The 15,010-nt window shown below is 42.5% G+C and overlaps 3 protein-coding genes across 6 annotated transcripts in view; 1 reads left to right on the top strand and 2 right to left on the bottom strand.

The window, feature by feature from the left end:
* The window catches only part of abcb7 (ATP-binding cassette, sub-family B (MDR/TAP), member 7), a 22,459-nt gene extending 17,941 nt beyond the window's left edge, over positions 1 to 4,518 (bottom strand). The window contains exons 1-4 of one of the 2 annotated variants that reach the window (XM_040172941.2): positions 4,327 to 4,518; positions 2,066 to 2,149; positions 1,906 to 1,983; positions 538 to 657 (exon numbers count right to left, since the gene is read on the bottom strand). In XM_040172941.2, coding sequence (XP_040028875.2) covers positions 538 to 657; positions 1,906 to 1,983; positions 2,066 to 2,149; positions 4,327 to 4,476 — 432 coding nt within the window. In that variant the 5' untranslated portion in view covers positions 4,477 to 4,518. Of the gene's footprint in view, positions 1 to 517; positions 658 to 1,905; positions 1,984 to 2,065; positions 2,150 to 4,326 lie in introns of both variants that reach the window. The other variant, XM_078102259.1, reaches the window with a different exon arrangement.
* On the top strand, positions 4,517 to 8,833 carry uprt (uracil phosphoribosyltransferase (FUR1) homolog (S. cerevisiae)). Its single transcript, XM_040172940.2, has 7 exons — positions 4,517 to 5,110; positions 5,663 to 5,705; positions 5,799 to 5,868; positions 6,009 to 6,071; positions 6,554 to 6,715; positions 7,397 to 7,495; positions 8,459 to 8,833. The coding sequence occupies exons 1-7, from the start codon at positions 4,887 to 4,889 to the stop codon at positions 8,563 to 8,565; spliced, it is 768 nt and encodes a 255-aa protein (XP_040028874.1). The 5' UTR covers positions 4,517 to 4,886; the 3' UTR covers positions 8,566 to 8,833.
* zdhhc15b (zDHHC palmitoyltransferase 15b) lies at positions 8,767 to 15,010 on the bottom strand. Of its 3 annotated transcripts, none has more exons than XM_040172938.2 (11): positions 14,850 to 15,010; positions 14,445 to 14,471; positions 14,236 to 14,330; positions 14,015 to 14,135; positions 13,621 to 13,690; positions 13,353 to 13,385; positions 13,147 to 13,267; positions 12,833 to 12,965; positions 12,573 to 12,699; positions 12,009 to 12,127; positions 8,767 to 11,279 (listed from the first exon to the last, which is right to left on the bottom strand). In XM_040172938.2, the coding sequence occupies exons 1-11, from the start codon at positions 14,965 to 14,967 to the stop codon at positions 11,236 to 11,238; spliced, it is 1,008 nt and encodes a 335-aa protein (XP_040028872.2). In that variant the 5' UTR covers positions 14,968 to 15,010; the 3' UTR covers positions 8,767 to 11,235. The 3 variants fall into 3 exon arrangements, with proteins under 3 accessions (XP_040028872.2, XP_040028873.1, XP_077958386.1); XM_040172939.2 differs by having other exon boundaries at positions 14,670 to 14,976; XM_078102260.1 differs by lacking the exons at positions 8,767 to 11,279; positions 12,009 to 12,127 and adding an exon at positions 12,193 to 12,334 and having other exon boundaries at positions 12,526 to 12,699.

Here is a 15,010-nt window from a genome sequence, read left to right as displayed (position 1 = left end):
AGTGAAGTGTGGCGAGTGAGAAAAGGTGGAAGTTACCACAAAGCCGGCAATGACCTACGCGGCATCAACTTAGCTAATGGCAGCCCGGTACGAACCATTTCACACACGTGCTAAATGTTCTAAATCATCAGCAAAATCGTCAGTGAACTAGTCAGGTACGAGCAACATTTGTAACTTCTGGTGGGTTATTATTTTAAATGTCTTATTCTTCATCATTTCAGAGCAGTGCTCTGATTATGTTATGAGGTACAGAATATTCTCAATTACACTATGGCATTTCATGATGTATTTCTCAATTTTAAAATAAGGACAAGATCATCAGGGAGTTTTAAATCAAATATATTTGAGAGAAAATTTAACCAAGAAGAGTCACTAAATGTGAGAAATGGACTGGAGCTTCTTTTGTCAAAATGGACCCTGGACACTTTTCAATAACACAGTTCAGTCGTTGGGTAAGCATTAATAACAGTTAGAGTTATTACAGTAATACAGGAATGAGCTCCTCTTTAATACGCACTACATTATCGATAAACTTACCTTGGCTCCAGCCAGCAGGCCCAGGGAGATGGCAACACGCGCCCGCAGGTCTGGTCGATCCTTCGGCCACACGTAAGACAGCATTGCAGACAGAATCTGGGTTGAATTCACTTCGTTCAGCTGTGGAGCAGAAGACAAAAGGCAAAAGCCCCTTCTTAGATCCCAATACCAGGAATTAACATGAGACGCCTGTGCTGAAAGATACAGTTCAAACTATTAAAAACAATGATAACTATTCTACACTTATGTACCCGATACCCACCATATGTTGGCCGATATTGGCCACTACCTTCCACTTTGATTAAATGTGACAATCATAACAGCCTCAAGATGGCTCTCTTGGACACACGGAACATAAAATGTCAATGGGAGTCTCTCGGGAGATCCGGAAACAACAACAGCGGCGTCTCCAGGTGGACCTGGGGGTCCAGTCTGACACTACATGTCCCAGGAGACACCTGGGCTGTCATCCCAGCTGAGGTCGAAAGCCCACTGGCGCCAATATGGCTGTTTACACACGCGCCACCGCACACCTGCCACGGGGACTCTCCGCGGGCCAAAGAATATGCAATAATTCCTCTAATCCACTCAATATGGTGGCACCATGTAGGCGCGCTGCTGCATGGCAGAACCTCCAAGCACATTATACTGCAATTGTGGCCCAACACCTGCCTTTAATCAAATACAATGAAGCCGCACATGACACTGCAACCAGAGGATTAACATTAATGCACAATGCACGACTGAGGTCCATGTTCTAGTTATAGTGCAGGAATTAAGGTAACACGTTTCTTATTAATTTGATAACAACTATAAATATAACTAGATTTTAATTAATTTATTACACATTCTTTTATAAAGTTAGGAAAGCAGTCAAACCTGATGCCTTACACATACAAAAATGATCTCAGTCACTTTCATTCAGCTTTAATGGCAATTATATCTCATGTTTTGGTACAATCTATGTCTCTTAGCAGGTTAAATTATGAGATTTCTGCCACACACTTTTAATCCACACATAGTCTGATTCAAGCACAGCAGCTTTTGACCTGTTAATCAGGGTTAAATACCTGCACTTGGTGTCCCTATTTGTTAGCATGGTTAACAAATCATATACATATGGTCTTGTAACAATTCTAACATTAAATGACTACATTTCAGGATCAGCAAATGGATTTATTTACAGTTCAGCTTTTGAATCATGCTGAAGTCACATCCCTGGCATCATAAGACCCTGTGGTTTCACACCAGCAACAAATTTCAAGCGAATGACAGTTTTGACACCAGCACAAAATAACCACACCCACCGAGCCAAAGGACCCGAGGTAACATTAACCAAACCCTTAGCTGGGAAAGGAAGCTACTCACCACATTTTTGGGATCTGCATTTAGCTTTCCTCCTGCATTTCCATGCCAACACGTTCTTTTGTCGGTTATCTGTAAATGCTGTGAAAACATTATGTATCGTTAGTGTACTTCTGACTTTAATAACGCTCATGATTCACGGTTATTTCTCAAACGTTCTTACTTTCACCGTCTCCAAAATCTGCCGACTGTTTTGGCTCCTGTTTGTGCTCCATGTGGATGTCCGTAGGTGTGGAGGGGAACTCAGCTGCAACATAAAAGAAGAAGAGTCTTGTGTGACTGACGTTTCAAATGACTGCTGATTCATTTTTATGAATGTCTTAATATTCAGACACATATTGAAACACAAAGTATGTCTCAATTCCTTGGCCTGGACCCTTCAGGACACATTCGTTGAGTGCCTATGTCACTTTAGCTGCGACTCGGCCGGCCCGTTGGCTCCGCCACCGGGAGCCGTTTTGGAGGACACATCTGATCTATCCTTTGCGGCCCAGAATATCCCAGCATGCAGTGCAGGGGGACGAGGATTTCATTTATTCAGGACGGAGGCAGGTGAGCCAACAGTGGGGGAAGCGGGAGTTCAATTTTAAAATGTACCAACACGCGTCTATAACAAATAGTTCAACGAGCAGCTCATGTTACCGGCAGGTCGTCTGCCTGCATACGACAGTAGTCATTCAATGAAAAGCCACTTTAATGGCTTAACTTTGACACCTTAGAGGCGGGCTGATGTCTTACTAAGGCGTTGACGGCTTTATGGATGGTTGATACTTCATATTATGAACAGGAAAGGATCATGGTGAGCTCCGGTAGACAAGTTATGAACCTGAAATATCCCTTTCCAAGTCAGTAACGTTACAAAACGTCAAGAATAAATACACAAAAGGAACTGAAGGTGACTATGCTCCTTTTTTTTGTGGTGTATTATAAACTAACTTTACATTTTGTTTTAGGGGGCCAGGAGGAAGCAGCATCAAGCTAAAGGTTACAGTTAAGAGCTTGTTTGCTGTTTTTATTGACTGTATTGATTGATTTCCTATGCCTTGAGATTGCAATATCAATTTTAGCTGAAAGCACATGGCTTAACTGATTTATTTTGAAAATAAGAAGACGACCTTCTCCATCTGTATTTTATACGTTTTTCGGCTTTTCCTGCAGCAGGTTACTAGGCAACGCGAGCGGCGGATGTAAAGCTGACGACGCAAGCAGGGTACACAAGAGTTGAGGGCATTCATAAATGATACAACATTAAATAAGAAGTTGATAATTGTTTACCATGAATATTTGTCCCCTATACAACTCATTCTATCCAACACAGGTTCAGAACTAGTGACATGATGTTCAGAAATAGATTCACTTACATCACCTCCCGTGATTCGTGGAAGTCGATTCAAACACTGTTTAAGAGGGATGAAAATATCACTGTGTGTTTGAGCACGCAAGATGTAGTGGGTGGTTTAAGATCACATACCGAGCCAACATTTACACAAGTCTTTATCGGTGAGAGTGGGCAAATATCAGATATGTTTATCTCCATGAGGGGGTTGTGCAATCCAACCTCAGATAAGTGATGACCGATTATGTCATCAAATAGTACAGGCAACATATTTGAGAAACGTGTCATTTGTTATGAGACAGTAAAAGTTAACATTTTGACTTAAACAAATGTCATACTAATCATTACGCATCGAATGTAAAATGTGTTATTTGCGTGTTGCAAAACTGTGACTCGGATAAGCTTTAGTGTTACTTTTACCACCTCGGGGTTTTGCACTAAACTGTTTAACACCAAACAAACTGCTGTCATGTCAGCATGTCAACAAACGGTTTCCATATTATATATATTAGGATCTTGATAAGGTGTAACATCAGAATGCGTCACATGCCGCGGGATCAGCTTGTTGTTTCACAGTGAAGTTGTCAAAAAGCAAATCAATAACGTTGATTTGGACTGTTGACCGGTGATTAAACACAATCCATCGATCAGACGTTTACAGACAACGACCACGTGACTGGTCCCACTGACCAGCTAATTACTCGGTTAGGGTTAGCTTGCTAAACACTGTCCGTTTCAAGGAGACAGTGGGGCTGTTGCGGTCACGCGTTCACTCAACGTTCGGTCAGGGCGAAAGGACAAAGTTCACACCCTTTAGCGCGACTGCTCACGTTAGATAAGTTATGAGAGGGAACGCTAGCTAACGTAGCTAACGTTAGCTGGCGCTCAACGCCGAGTGATCAGATGGTTGAGTGACGTCGTATTGACGCGCCATTCACCGCTCGTGCCAACAAACTGACCAAATGAACTAACCAAACCTCACTGAAAGTTAGTTTGCATCACTTCCCATCTCTGCCCTTGCGTGGGGACAGTCATATCAACTACCCTGTGTCCCCTCCGGCCAGCCGACCTGTCCCCCTTTTACTCACCAGATATGTACTTTGGCGTTTGTGGTCAGTTGCAGTTTCGGGGCGACTTTTATTCCAGCTGTGGTACGAGCTCGTCTGTCGAAGGAGAAGCGCCAACTTGCGTCTTTGGAAGTGAATGCCGCACTTCAGCGGCACCAACATCGGCGCCATGTTGTCTGAAGGAGGAAGGCGGGCAGCGCGCCGCTACGTCATATCCTGTCTCCACTAACGCTGTCAGTGTCAAAGCTAGCACGCGCCCGCCACACTTCTGAGCACCAACGCCGCATTTTCGACGAAATCTCAGCCACCGGTGTGAATTCAACACGACGGGACCGAGCGCGTCGCCGGTGGACTTCCTCTACGCGGCGGCTGCGTCACTCCCGAGAATCTCACTTTTCAAACGCACACGCAGCCGGAGCTAAAGCAAAGAACACGTTGCCTTCTTTTGTGTTGAGCTGGGTCGCAGGTGTCCGCGCGCGGGGGCGGGCGGGCCGCGGGGGGGTAAGAAGCTCGTGGGTAACGCATCGCGGTCCTGTTTCAGCCCAGTATTAAGAGGGAGCCCCTCGATCTCCGCTCTCAGGATGCCATGCCACAACCAGCAGCTGAACAACGTGAGCAGCGGACAGGAGCATCCCGTGAAGCAAGTGCGCTTTGCCAACAGCGGCAACGTCCCCGCGGCGCTGCCCCACTGCGGGCCGACCGGCGGCCCCAAACAGCCCGACAGCCCGGAGGACCTGGGACCGCAGCTTAAGCTGCTGCCTCTCAACGACCAGATCCGGGAGTTACAGACCATAATCAGGGACAAGTGAGTCCCCCTGCTCTTCTGTCTCTTGCACAACACGGTGGCAGCGGTGCGGGTTCGAGTTCGATGCTTTCAATTCAGCAGTTTATTATTATAAATAAATAAAACGCAGCCTATGGCACTTAATTGGTGTTCAGCTTGTATGACGAGGCAACAGTGGTGTAACTATACTCGTGTAACTATCAGAGCGGACTTTATTGATATGTATTCTGGCCCAAACTTTGACACCCCCCCCCCCCCCCCCCCCACACACACACACACACACACGCACTTCAATATAACTATCTTGCCCGAAAAACCGTCTATGCACACTGGTGCTTTGGAACTAAAACATCCCTCAAACCCGCAGACCTTAATCTTGGATATCCAGTTGGCTCCACACCGGCAGGTAAAGTTAAATTGGAAGAGGCCACTGGTAAAGGATCAGTGCCTCGTACCAATAAACACATTTTACCACCATTCAATCATAATGGGGACATGAAGATGGTTTGGTGCATTTCTGTGTGAAAATGACATTCTGAACCATTTAACCAAATGCTTCTATTCATCCTTCAGGACAACCAGCAGAGGAGACTTTGTGTTTTGTGCCGATCGACTGGTAAGATTGAAAACTTAACGTCACATACTTTACGTGGAGGTTTATAAACTACAAGCTGGAAACCTTTTTTTTTTTTTCTTTCTCCAACAACAGATCAGACTGGTAGTTGAAGAGGGTTTGAATCAGCTCCCCTACTCCGAGTGTACTGTTACCACGCCGACAGGTGAGGCTCTCCTCCCCAAATATTCAAGCCACATCGTATGTTTCAAGGTTTTAGTTACAAAAATAGGCCCACGCCTCCCCTCAAGTGTTTCAGTCCCGCTACCTTTGTGAATGTCTCTTAAACCTCTTTTGTCCTCTCAGGGTACAAGTATGAAGGTGTCAAGTTTGAAAGAGGCAACTGTGGTGTCAGCATCATGAGAAGTGGTAAGTTGAGTCTCCTTTGTGAGGCCATGTATCATCGCTGGCGTGCACGGGGGATTTGTGCCAACTGCACTCGTACTGCACATTCCTTTCAGCAGAAATTCATCAGGTCAGGCAATTGTGTGCTCTTAATCTTTCACTTTTTATCCACAGGCAGTTCATTTCAGCCAGTGAAATATATTGATAATTGTATTCCATCAAATAATCGGGCAATTCTGTACTTTGCGGAACATATTCTCTGAAAGCATAGCAGTCAGCGTCTCACTTCTTTTGTTCGTCCGATTTAATGACACTTGTAGCGCGGTGAAATGGTACATTTAATGCATCTATTGCAAACCCTATATTATCCTCTTATGACAGTAATGCTAGTGTTGAAAATGTCAGCTGTCTGAAAAAAGAAATGCTGGCCCACTGGCGCCAGACGACAATTGTGCTCGAATAAACGTCTCTTGGCGGACGCTGTGTTCCTGTGTGTCTCCCCACAGGCGAGGCCATGGAACAGGGCCTCCGGGACTGCTGCCGCTCCATCCGCATCGGCAAGATCCTCATCCAGAGTGATGAGGAGACGCAGAAAGCCAAGGTCTACTACGCCAAGTTCCCTCCAGATGTGTACAGGAGAAAAGTGCTGCTCATGTACCCCATTCTAAGTAAGTAACATGGTGCTGAGCACAGTTTCTTACCGAGGAGTCCAGTTCACTGCCCCCGGAGGTCCGTGAATGTCAAGATATCTCCAGTTTTGTACAATTTAAAAAATGGTTACATGTTTTTTTTTTCTCTTTCTTTTCATTTGGAAAAATCTGCCTTGAATTGACCTTCACCGCCAAGTCTGCATTTCCACATCGTAGCGGCCCTTTCACACAGTTCTGATAATTATAGCTCTCACGGGGTAAATTATACACTGCCTGGGAGATCGCCACCGAGCTGCTGAATAGCATAATGAGGCCTAACAAAAATAGTATCTTAAAAGCCTTGGTTTCTGAGCGTTACAATAATCAAAATATGATTGGGACCGAGCCGGTTTGAAGGTATTCTCTGACCTGTCAGAATGATGGAACATATGGTTACACTAATGCATTTTAACAGCATCAGAAATAAAAGCCTGCCAAGCGCTGTGACTCACGGGCAGATCAGCACACGGCTCCAGAACCCTTTTCAGACGCTGACGTCAGCCATGTGCAAACCGTCTAATGTTTACCCTTTTTTTAAAATGATTAACCTGAAACATGGTAAACCTGAGACTTGAAAACATTTCTGTTGAACCGTACGTTATGTGTGTGTGTGTGTGTGTGTGTGTGTGTGTGTGTGTGCGTGTGCGTGTGTGCGTGCAGGCACTGGGAACACTGTGATCGAGGCGGTGAAGGTGTTGATAGAGCACGGAGTCCAGCCCAGACATATTATCCTCCTCAGCCTCTTCTCCACACCTCACGGTAAACCACCAAAAGTTGACTGTTCTCCACACACGGACTGCATCGTTGTCTCCTCACTGTGTGCTGTTGGTAACCGACGTGTTGGCCCCGCACGGCGATACCAGGAAACAAAGCATTGTTTTCTTTCTAAATTTGACTAAAAATAGCATTGTCCTGGAGTAGTTTTCGCTCCCATTAAATTACCAGCCAGATAGGAATCAAATTTAATGTGGATATTCACGGTTTTCAAGAGAAAGCACTTTAAAAAAAAAAAAGATCATTAAGCCAAGATTTACACTTTAGTACAAGAAATACTGAAATTTTAGGGGCATGTTAACAATATTATCAGCACTGGTGACAACATGTTGAAAATATAATGTAACATGCCAGAGGAACTATCACACCATTCACTGAGATTATTTATATTAATACCAAAGGAAATTTAAATTTAGTCCATTATGGTAACACACATGTGTTTGTGAAAACGGCTCTTGGAACAGTCACAGACACCAGCTGAAAGGATTAAAAGGAGATGACCTTTTGAAGGGAGACATGTTCATTATCTGTCTTTTTGTGTGTATTTGTGCACCACACTGCCACCTGTGGCTCAGGATCAACTGATTTTCAATTTGGGGTTTTGGATCTGTGTGCCGCGTGTTTCCAGCATTTCAATATTTCATTGAACTGAATGTACTCCAACAGCCTCAAGGAGTTGGGCTCTGTTATTGTTCACGACGAATAAGGCTGGCATTCAATTTGGTCACTAGTTTTTTTTAGGTCACCTGTCAAGAGCTTATTTGCTGAAAACGTCCATATGGATGTGAAACCCATTATTCAGGATTCCTCTCCTGGTGAGAAATTAATGTGTGAAGTCACGGCAACCACATCATTAGAAATGAGATGGACTTTGGGTTTTAGTTTCTTAGGTTGCTTATATGTAATTTTCAGATAATTGTGTGTAAAACCTTTTTACTTTTCTCCCAGGAGCAAAGTCTATAGTCCAGGAGTTCCCTGACATCACCATCTTGACCACGGAGGTCCATCCAGTGGCTCCGACACATTTTGGACAGAGATACTTTGGCACTGACTGAACGGAGGACAACCTGAGGAACATGACATTGTTTTGAGTACATTCGGTCTTATTTAAATGCACCTCATGTTCTGCTTGTTGAGCCAAATACTGAGACTGTATCTCTCCAAAGTTCCATAATTTGATACATCTGATTTTATTTATTAGTTTTTTTGCCGTGTATCGTCATGCATACAGAAAGAAAACAACACTGCACCACATGAAGAGTTCAACTTGTATGATTTTATTTGCATGGTGGAAAATAAAGAATTTATATTTGTTAAACGACAGAATGAAACAGTATCAGTACTTTTGATGGTTTCTGAGAGTTTGGAAAAAGGGAAGCGCCACAATCACGTACTGCAAAGACCAGCCGAAAGGGAAGGAACTCCAGTCTGCAAACTGACTATAATTAGTCATTTTCCTATGTTATAAATATCCGATTATCTGATGAAAACACATTACTTCAACAGTTTCTTTTAAGTTTCACTTGATGGAGCAAAATATACAGACACCACCTGCAGCAGTTCTGAATCAGCCGACTTGATACACAGAAAGAAAGCTGAGGATTTCAACAATAAATAAGACCGAAGACCACATGAAACACTCAACATTCACATCTTTTCTAATGTTTTATACATGCTTTCAAACCACAAATCCTACCTCAGAAAAATAATGACCCTGTGAATGAATTGATATGGTTATGTGTGTTATGCATTACTGAGACCTGATCTGCATTTGATTTGGCTTTGCCAACATTTTTGAAAAACAGACAAAGTAAATGTGTCAAGATTAACCTGCATTAAGGTTTGATAAAAGGCTTAACTGTTTACTGGTACTAAATTAACACATGTACTCATTTAAATACGTGGTACACTAGATAAATACACGAGTCTTCAAACCAAACACTCAATGAGAAGAATCTCTTTCATTGGTATTCAAAATGTCACAATACATAAACAGGTAGAAAAAAAAAGAAAATATTGCAGAAGAACGCTGACCTCTACCAACCAGTGGATGAGTATCAGTTATTAAATATGTATATATATATATATATATATATATATAAATATATATATATATATTGATCTATTTAGCTGCTGGTTAAAAAGATCAAAATTCTAAACGGAATAACTTGCATTACATCCTCTCACATGAATGACTTTGTACCTTTAGAAGTCTCAAGATGGTGATAATGTTTTTAAAAAATATTACCGTCTATCTCATATAATCCCAGACCGTTAAAAATGTAAGCAATTATTTCTAGAACTACAGCATATTCAGGATAGGACTCAAAGTGTTAACGTTATACTATGCAGCAAATCTCTTGTGGTTTGTAAACACGCCATTTCAAGTTGGCCCCGCCGTCAAAAATTGTTATTTCCTAAATGCTTCATTGCGTTTACTTTCCAAAGCACAAACAAACACGCCCACACCTCCACGGGAAGTTCTCTGCGTGCATGTGTGTGTGTTTGTGTGTGTCACCCCCGCTCTCGGTCAAACAGAAGCACAGATCTGCAGCTCTTTGCACATTTGTGTCACAGACGGAGAGAGATGGAGACATTTAAGCTGCTCACTATTCTGATTAAATGATGAACGCCTGCTGCTCAAAAGCTTAGAAACAATCACAGCAACATAAGACAAAGAATTTACAGGTGGAAAGCTGACACACTTCTAATATGATTAGATTACACACTAATTATAATTGATTATTGAGTCTTTGCCCGTTTTTATCCCTGCATAGTTTACCTTTGAGTTTGCTTTAATAATATATTTCAGGATTCATTTTAAAACATAGTGAGCTGTAGCTGCAAAGCAGAGCTACAAGTATATGCTGGTTCTGTTTTTATTACTTTCACCAGTCTGATCAGATATAGGTAATAGCAGTTAAACTTGATATTAATGCTATAATACTTTACTAAAGCATAATACAAGAGGTTCTTTCCTAAAGAAGTGCCCAGAATGTTGGGACCATCTATTCCCAAGCAGGCTGCTTCTTACATTCTCAGGAGAAATGGACTCCCAAAAGACAGAAATAAACACATTAATAAGGCGGAGGTTAACGTCACGTACGACAAAATGCTTATCGTCGTTGAAAAAAAGTTCTGTTCTATGATAATATGCTGTGAGACCCAAACTTAAAACCCCAAAACCGAATCCCTACAAGAGACCTCTGGAGCATCATGGAGACACGTTACATTCTGCTCTTCCCAGAAAGTCGGGGTTAAAGGTGCAACACGGTAAACTCAGTGCCCAACAATGAAAAAGAGGCACATGAAGTTGTTCAGTGCCAAACGGAAGCTAACCAATTAACAGCAATATATGATCACAAGGAGGCCGGTGCCTTCAGGTGAACAACCAGAGGGATGGATAAATATATGTATACATACATACATAGTTGGGACTGTTTTTGTATGCAAGGTCGTATTTGACATTTCTTTTGTCCGGGTCACACTGATACTGTTGTCCATGAGAGGAGAGGTGATGCTACTGGCTGTTACTCTATGCATCACTGTGTAAAATGTATGTCGAAGTGGCCAAGACAATCCAATCACCAGTTTTAATCCACAAGCCTGACCCGCTTTGGAATGTTTTTTTCCAGCATCTGTACATCCACATGGTTTGCCTCATGCTTCACTACGCGTGTGGCGTTAATCTATGTCCTCCGTCCGAGTGTGGCTTGCCCTTATAACTATTCTTCCATCTCTATGGTAACAGAGGGGTCTTGGTCCTCAGCTGGAAAGAAAGACAAAGACAAAGAAACGCCAGCGTGCGTTATTTCACCAGTGTTGTTGAAGCTGATTCAGCTCACAGGCATTATGTTGCATGTGACCACAAGGTGGTAGCAGAATGACGCTGTTAGAAACCAGACTGTTGTGCAGGGGGAAGAGTAGTGCCTCAGATTACACACTAGTTTCAACGCAAAAACACAATTCTCTTGGTTTGTTTCACTTTCCGCGTCAAAGCCTTATTTATAATTCAGGGGACAAAGTGTGTTTTATAACTGCTTATGGTTTAGTGCTGGAAGCTGACTCTCTACTGACTAGTTACCGTTTTTTAGGTGTGTGCCGAGTACTTTTTGAGACTACACAAAAGGTGAGTTAAGGACTATTCGGGGTATTAAGATGGTTCTGCTCGAATTTTGGGAATAAAAATAAAAAGTATTCTGTATTTTGGAATTATAGAAAATCAAGTGAATTAAAATGATGATTATCATGTCCTATGTTAAAAAAACAATAATAACTTTGATACATTTCCATAATATAAATCTGCACATTGGAAAGTTGTAATGTTAGCTACTGAAGCAGAGATCTCAGAACTAGATAGATATCCACATGACAATTCACATTTTTTGCAGTTTTCTGCAATGCCATGTTATATATGATAATGAGGCAATGATTCAATGAACAACAAAGAACGTGGTGATGTATAAATATGAGTCATCAAAACGAAAAGGGGACTCACCCAAGCTTCCTTCCTCAGAACCATCATCTGACTCCTCCCACATGTCCTCATTAGCTAACAAAGGGTTGTGGGACTCAGAAGTCCGATTCTTTAAGGGGAAGTAGTGGCCATTCCCTTGGCTGACGTGTCCAGTGTATAAAAGAAGACCGAAGCTAGTTAAGGAACCATTAACATTGTCTCGTCCCCTCCACTGACCCCAAGTTCTAATTCTACATTCTGTTCATTAGCTACAACACTGCTACTTATAAAACAACTCTGTGTACTGCAGAGAGACAACTGTGTACTGTCCACCCGATCAACGACCCAGATCCCATATATTCTATTACATTACTCAGTATTTTATTTACAATGACGTGTATTTTGTGTAGTATTATGTTCTCTGGTTCTAAAATTAGCAAAATATTTATTTTATATAAGTACATCTAATATATATATATATATATATAATATATATATCACAAATTGCTCATATAAAATGAGTATCATCCCTTGAATTAATGAGCAAGAGGAGGGGAACCGGTTTATTATGCATCCTAACTTGAGGCTTCTTGACCTGAAACTCACCTTGTGAAAACCGGCACGAACCAAAGTCTCCGATCCTCTCCAAATACCTGCTGCAGGTTTCTGCGTGTGCCGACATTGAAGCCACTTCTGTCGGGTCCATTGACAAAAACTGGAGCTGAGAAGGCCTCTAGACAAGGGAAAAATAATCAGAATATATGATGTTAATTCTACTTTTACAAAATACCCACAATCAAGAGGTGCAGCGAGCAGCTCCGTGAGCAGAATCTTAGGGATTCTCTGATAAATGTGTAAATCCTCACCTAAAGTGGATCTGTTCTTGGCCACCAACCAACAGTGGTAGCCAAAGAGGAACATGAGACTGACGAAAAACATGAGCGCCACAAACATGAGGAAGAGAACATGGAACTTTGCGGGCCCATTTGGCAAGTCTCCCTGTGGGAGAGTAACAGGAGAACGGGAAACTTGAGAAAATTGTTGATTCGACTCATGACACAGGGTTTGGTTCTCTGTTCTTGTGAAACTGCAATAGTGCTGACAATGTGCAACTAAATGTTTGTTGTGTGACTGTTATGGTGTTAAGGATGAGTGATCATTTAGACCAATGACAACTCACCACCCAGAATTTGAGGAAATACTGAAAGACTGTCGCTGCAATGAATACACAGTAGAGCATGGAGTAGGAGAGGAAAAGCAGGAAAAACTTGTAGTTGGAAAAGCCCACACAGTTGTTCACCCTAAAAAGAAAAATAAATTTGGCTGTTGACGCACAATTTATGCATAGATTCTTTTTAACAAGGAAATACCGTCTGAGTGACTTACCAGGGACAGTGGTGGTCCATCTTCAAGACACACCTTCACAAAAAACAAACAAAAAAACAATTTTCATATCAAAACTCTGACTTTTCATTCAGCCTTCTTTACATGTTGTGTGACTGCGATCTGATTCTTTGTGTTAAACATCTGGTCTGTCTACCGGATATTCTCTCTGACACCTTTAATCATCACAACAGTTCACACAGATCTCCTTGCTTTGGCCAAATCTCTCTACGGCCTAGATGAATGGATCGAGGAGGACGGAGGGACTTACGTTTCACAAACCGAGCAGTGGTGACAGCGGTCGGGCTTCAATACCTGGCAGCGGTCGCAGAACCTGATAGCTAGAGACAACAGGATGGCCAGTTAAATGAACGACATTTGAGCTGAGCCTTCACCTACTTCCTGTAGCCGAGAACTTTAGTCTTCAGCAATCAGCACTAATGAAAGAGATGCATTGGCTGATTATTCTGGACGGGGGACGCTCGAGTCGCACGCACAAAGCTAACTTCTTTTCAACACTCACAGATCATGTGCGAGATAACGCATCATGGCTGATGCACCTCCTTTGTTCCTCCTCTGGTTTTCAGATATGGCCAAAATAAGTGCATTATTCCACGTGGAATCATACTGAGTAAACATATGAATTACCAAATAGGACAATTTACCTCCAGATTGAGCTCGGCTAAAGATGGGAAGTTTCTTTGCAATCTCAACCAGGATTTGCTTCTGAGCATCCGGCCTCTCTTCCATCTCGTACCTCTGCTTGTCCGAGTATGACAGCTGAAACTATACCAACAAACATCACGATCCAATGCATACAACTTTGTATTAAAGACGCCTTACGACAAATCCTGAGCAAGACGTTACACCTCTCGTCCTAGGATACCTTTTTGCATGGTGATGCAGGAGGGGTAAATATGGACTTCCAGTAGGTCCAGGAGAACATCACAAAGCAAACATGAAATACCAGTAGATAGGCCACTGCAAGCACAAACAAACCATCACATTTATTTAACAAAACAGCTATAAAACAAAAGTAATAAAACGTTATAGCAGCACAGCGCTTATTGCACAATAAATGTGTGAGTCACTTACCTTTTTCCAGTGTGTTGGTGAGTGTAACTGTAAAGACAAGAATACGGCATCACAAAAAACAAACAGAGCGGGTTGACAGTGACGATCAACAGTGTGACTTCTGTCGCCTCAAGGAGGCACAACATCTACCGGCTAACACGACTAGCCAGATTGACAGGTATTAGCTAGCTACAAAACAACAGCCTCAACGTTAACCTCTAAGAGGAGAAAATAATAACGACTTACTCTGTTAATAGCTGAATGTCGCGTTATCTCAACAAAAGCACACATCCTAAACCACTTCCGCCTGTTCTGCTCGCTTTTACGCGATATTTTTGTCAACACTGCGGTGCGGCAATCCGCGATGTCTTCAATCAAACGGTACAAAAGAAATCAAAACAAAGGGACACGACGTGTCATACTTACAAAGACATAGCTCAAATACGTAGGCGTAGTACGACCACAATACCACACAGGTTATTATAAGAACAGGTATCCAGGAGAAAACCCTTTGACAGCACCTCAAACCTCTGGAGAGAGCCATTATTCCACCGCTGATCTTATCGGCGCTCGACTACTATTCCTGG

The sequence above is a fragment of the Gasterosteus aculeatus genome, chromosome 4 (assembly GCF_964276395.1).
Source record: "Gasterosteus aculeatus chromosome 4, fGasAcu3.hap1.1, whole genome shotgun sequence".
Classification (NCBI taxonomy): Eukaryota; Metazoa; Chordata; class Actinopteri; order Perciformes; family Gasterosteidae; genus Gasterosteus; species Gasterosteus aculeatus.
Note: the sequence above shows the minus strand (reverse complement) of the source record. Positions and strands in the feature narration are given on the sequence as shown.

Coding starts and splice junctions, on each gene's coding strand:
- zdhhc15b (XM_040172938.2), bottom strand. CDS start 14,967: ATGGCTCTCTCCAGAGGTTTGAGGTGCTGTCAAAGGGTTTTCTCCTGG. Junction 13,691..14,014: donor TAGCCGAGCTCAATCTGGAG/GTAAATTGTCCT, acceptor TGTTGTCTCTAG/CTATCAGGTTCTGCGACCGC. Junction 13,386..13,620: donor CACTGCTCGGTTTGTGAAAC/GTAAGTCCCTCC, acceptor TTTTTTGTGAAG/GTGTGTCTTGAAGATGGACC.
- uprt (XM_040172940.2), top strand. CDS start 4,887: ATGCCATGCCACAACCAGCAGCTGAACAACGTGAGCAGCGGACAGGAG. Junction 5,869..6,008: donor TACTGTTACCACGCCGACAG/GTGAGGCTCTCC, acceptor TTGTCCTCTCAG/GGTACAAGTATGAAGGTGTC. Junction 6,072..6,553: donor TGTCAGCATCATGAGAAGTG/GTAAGTTGAGTC, acceptor GTCTCCCCACAG/GCGAGGCCATGGAACAGGGC.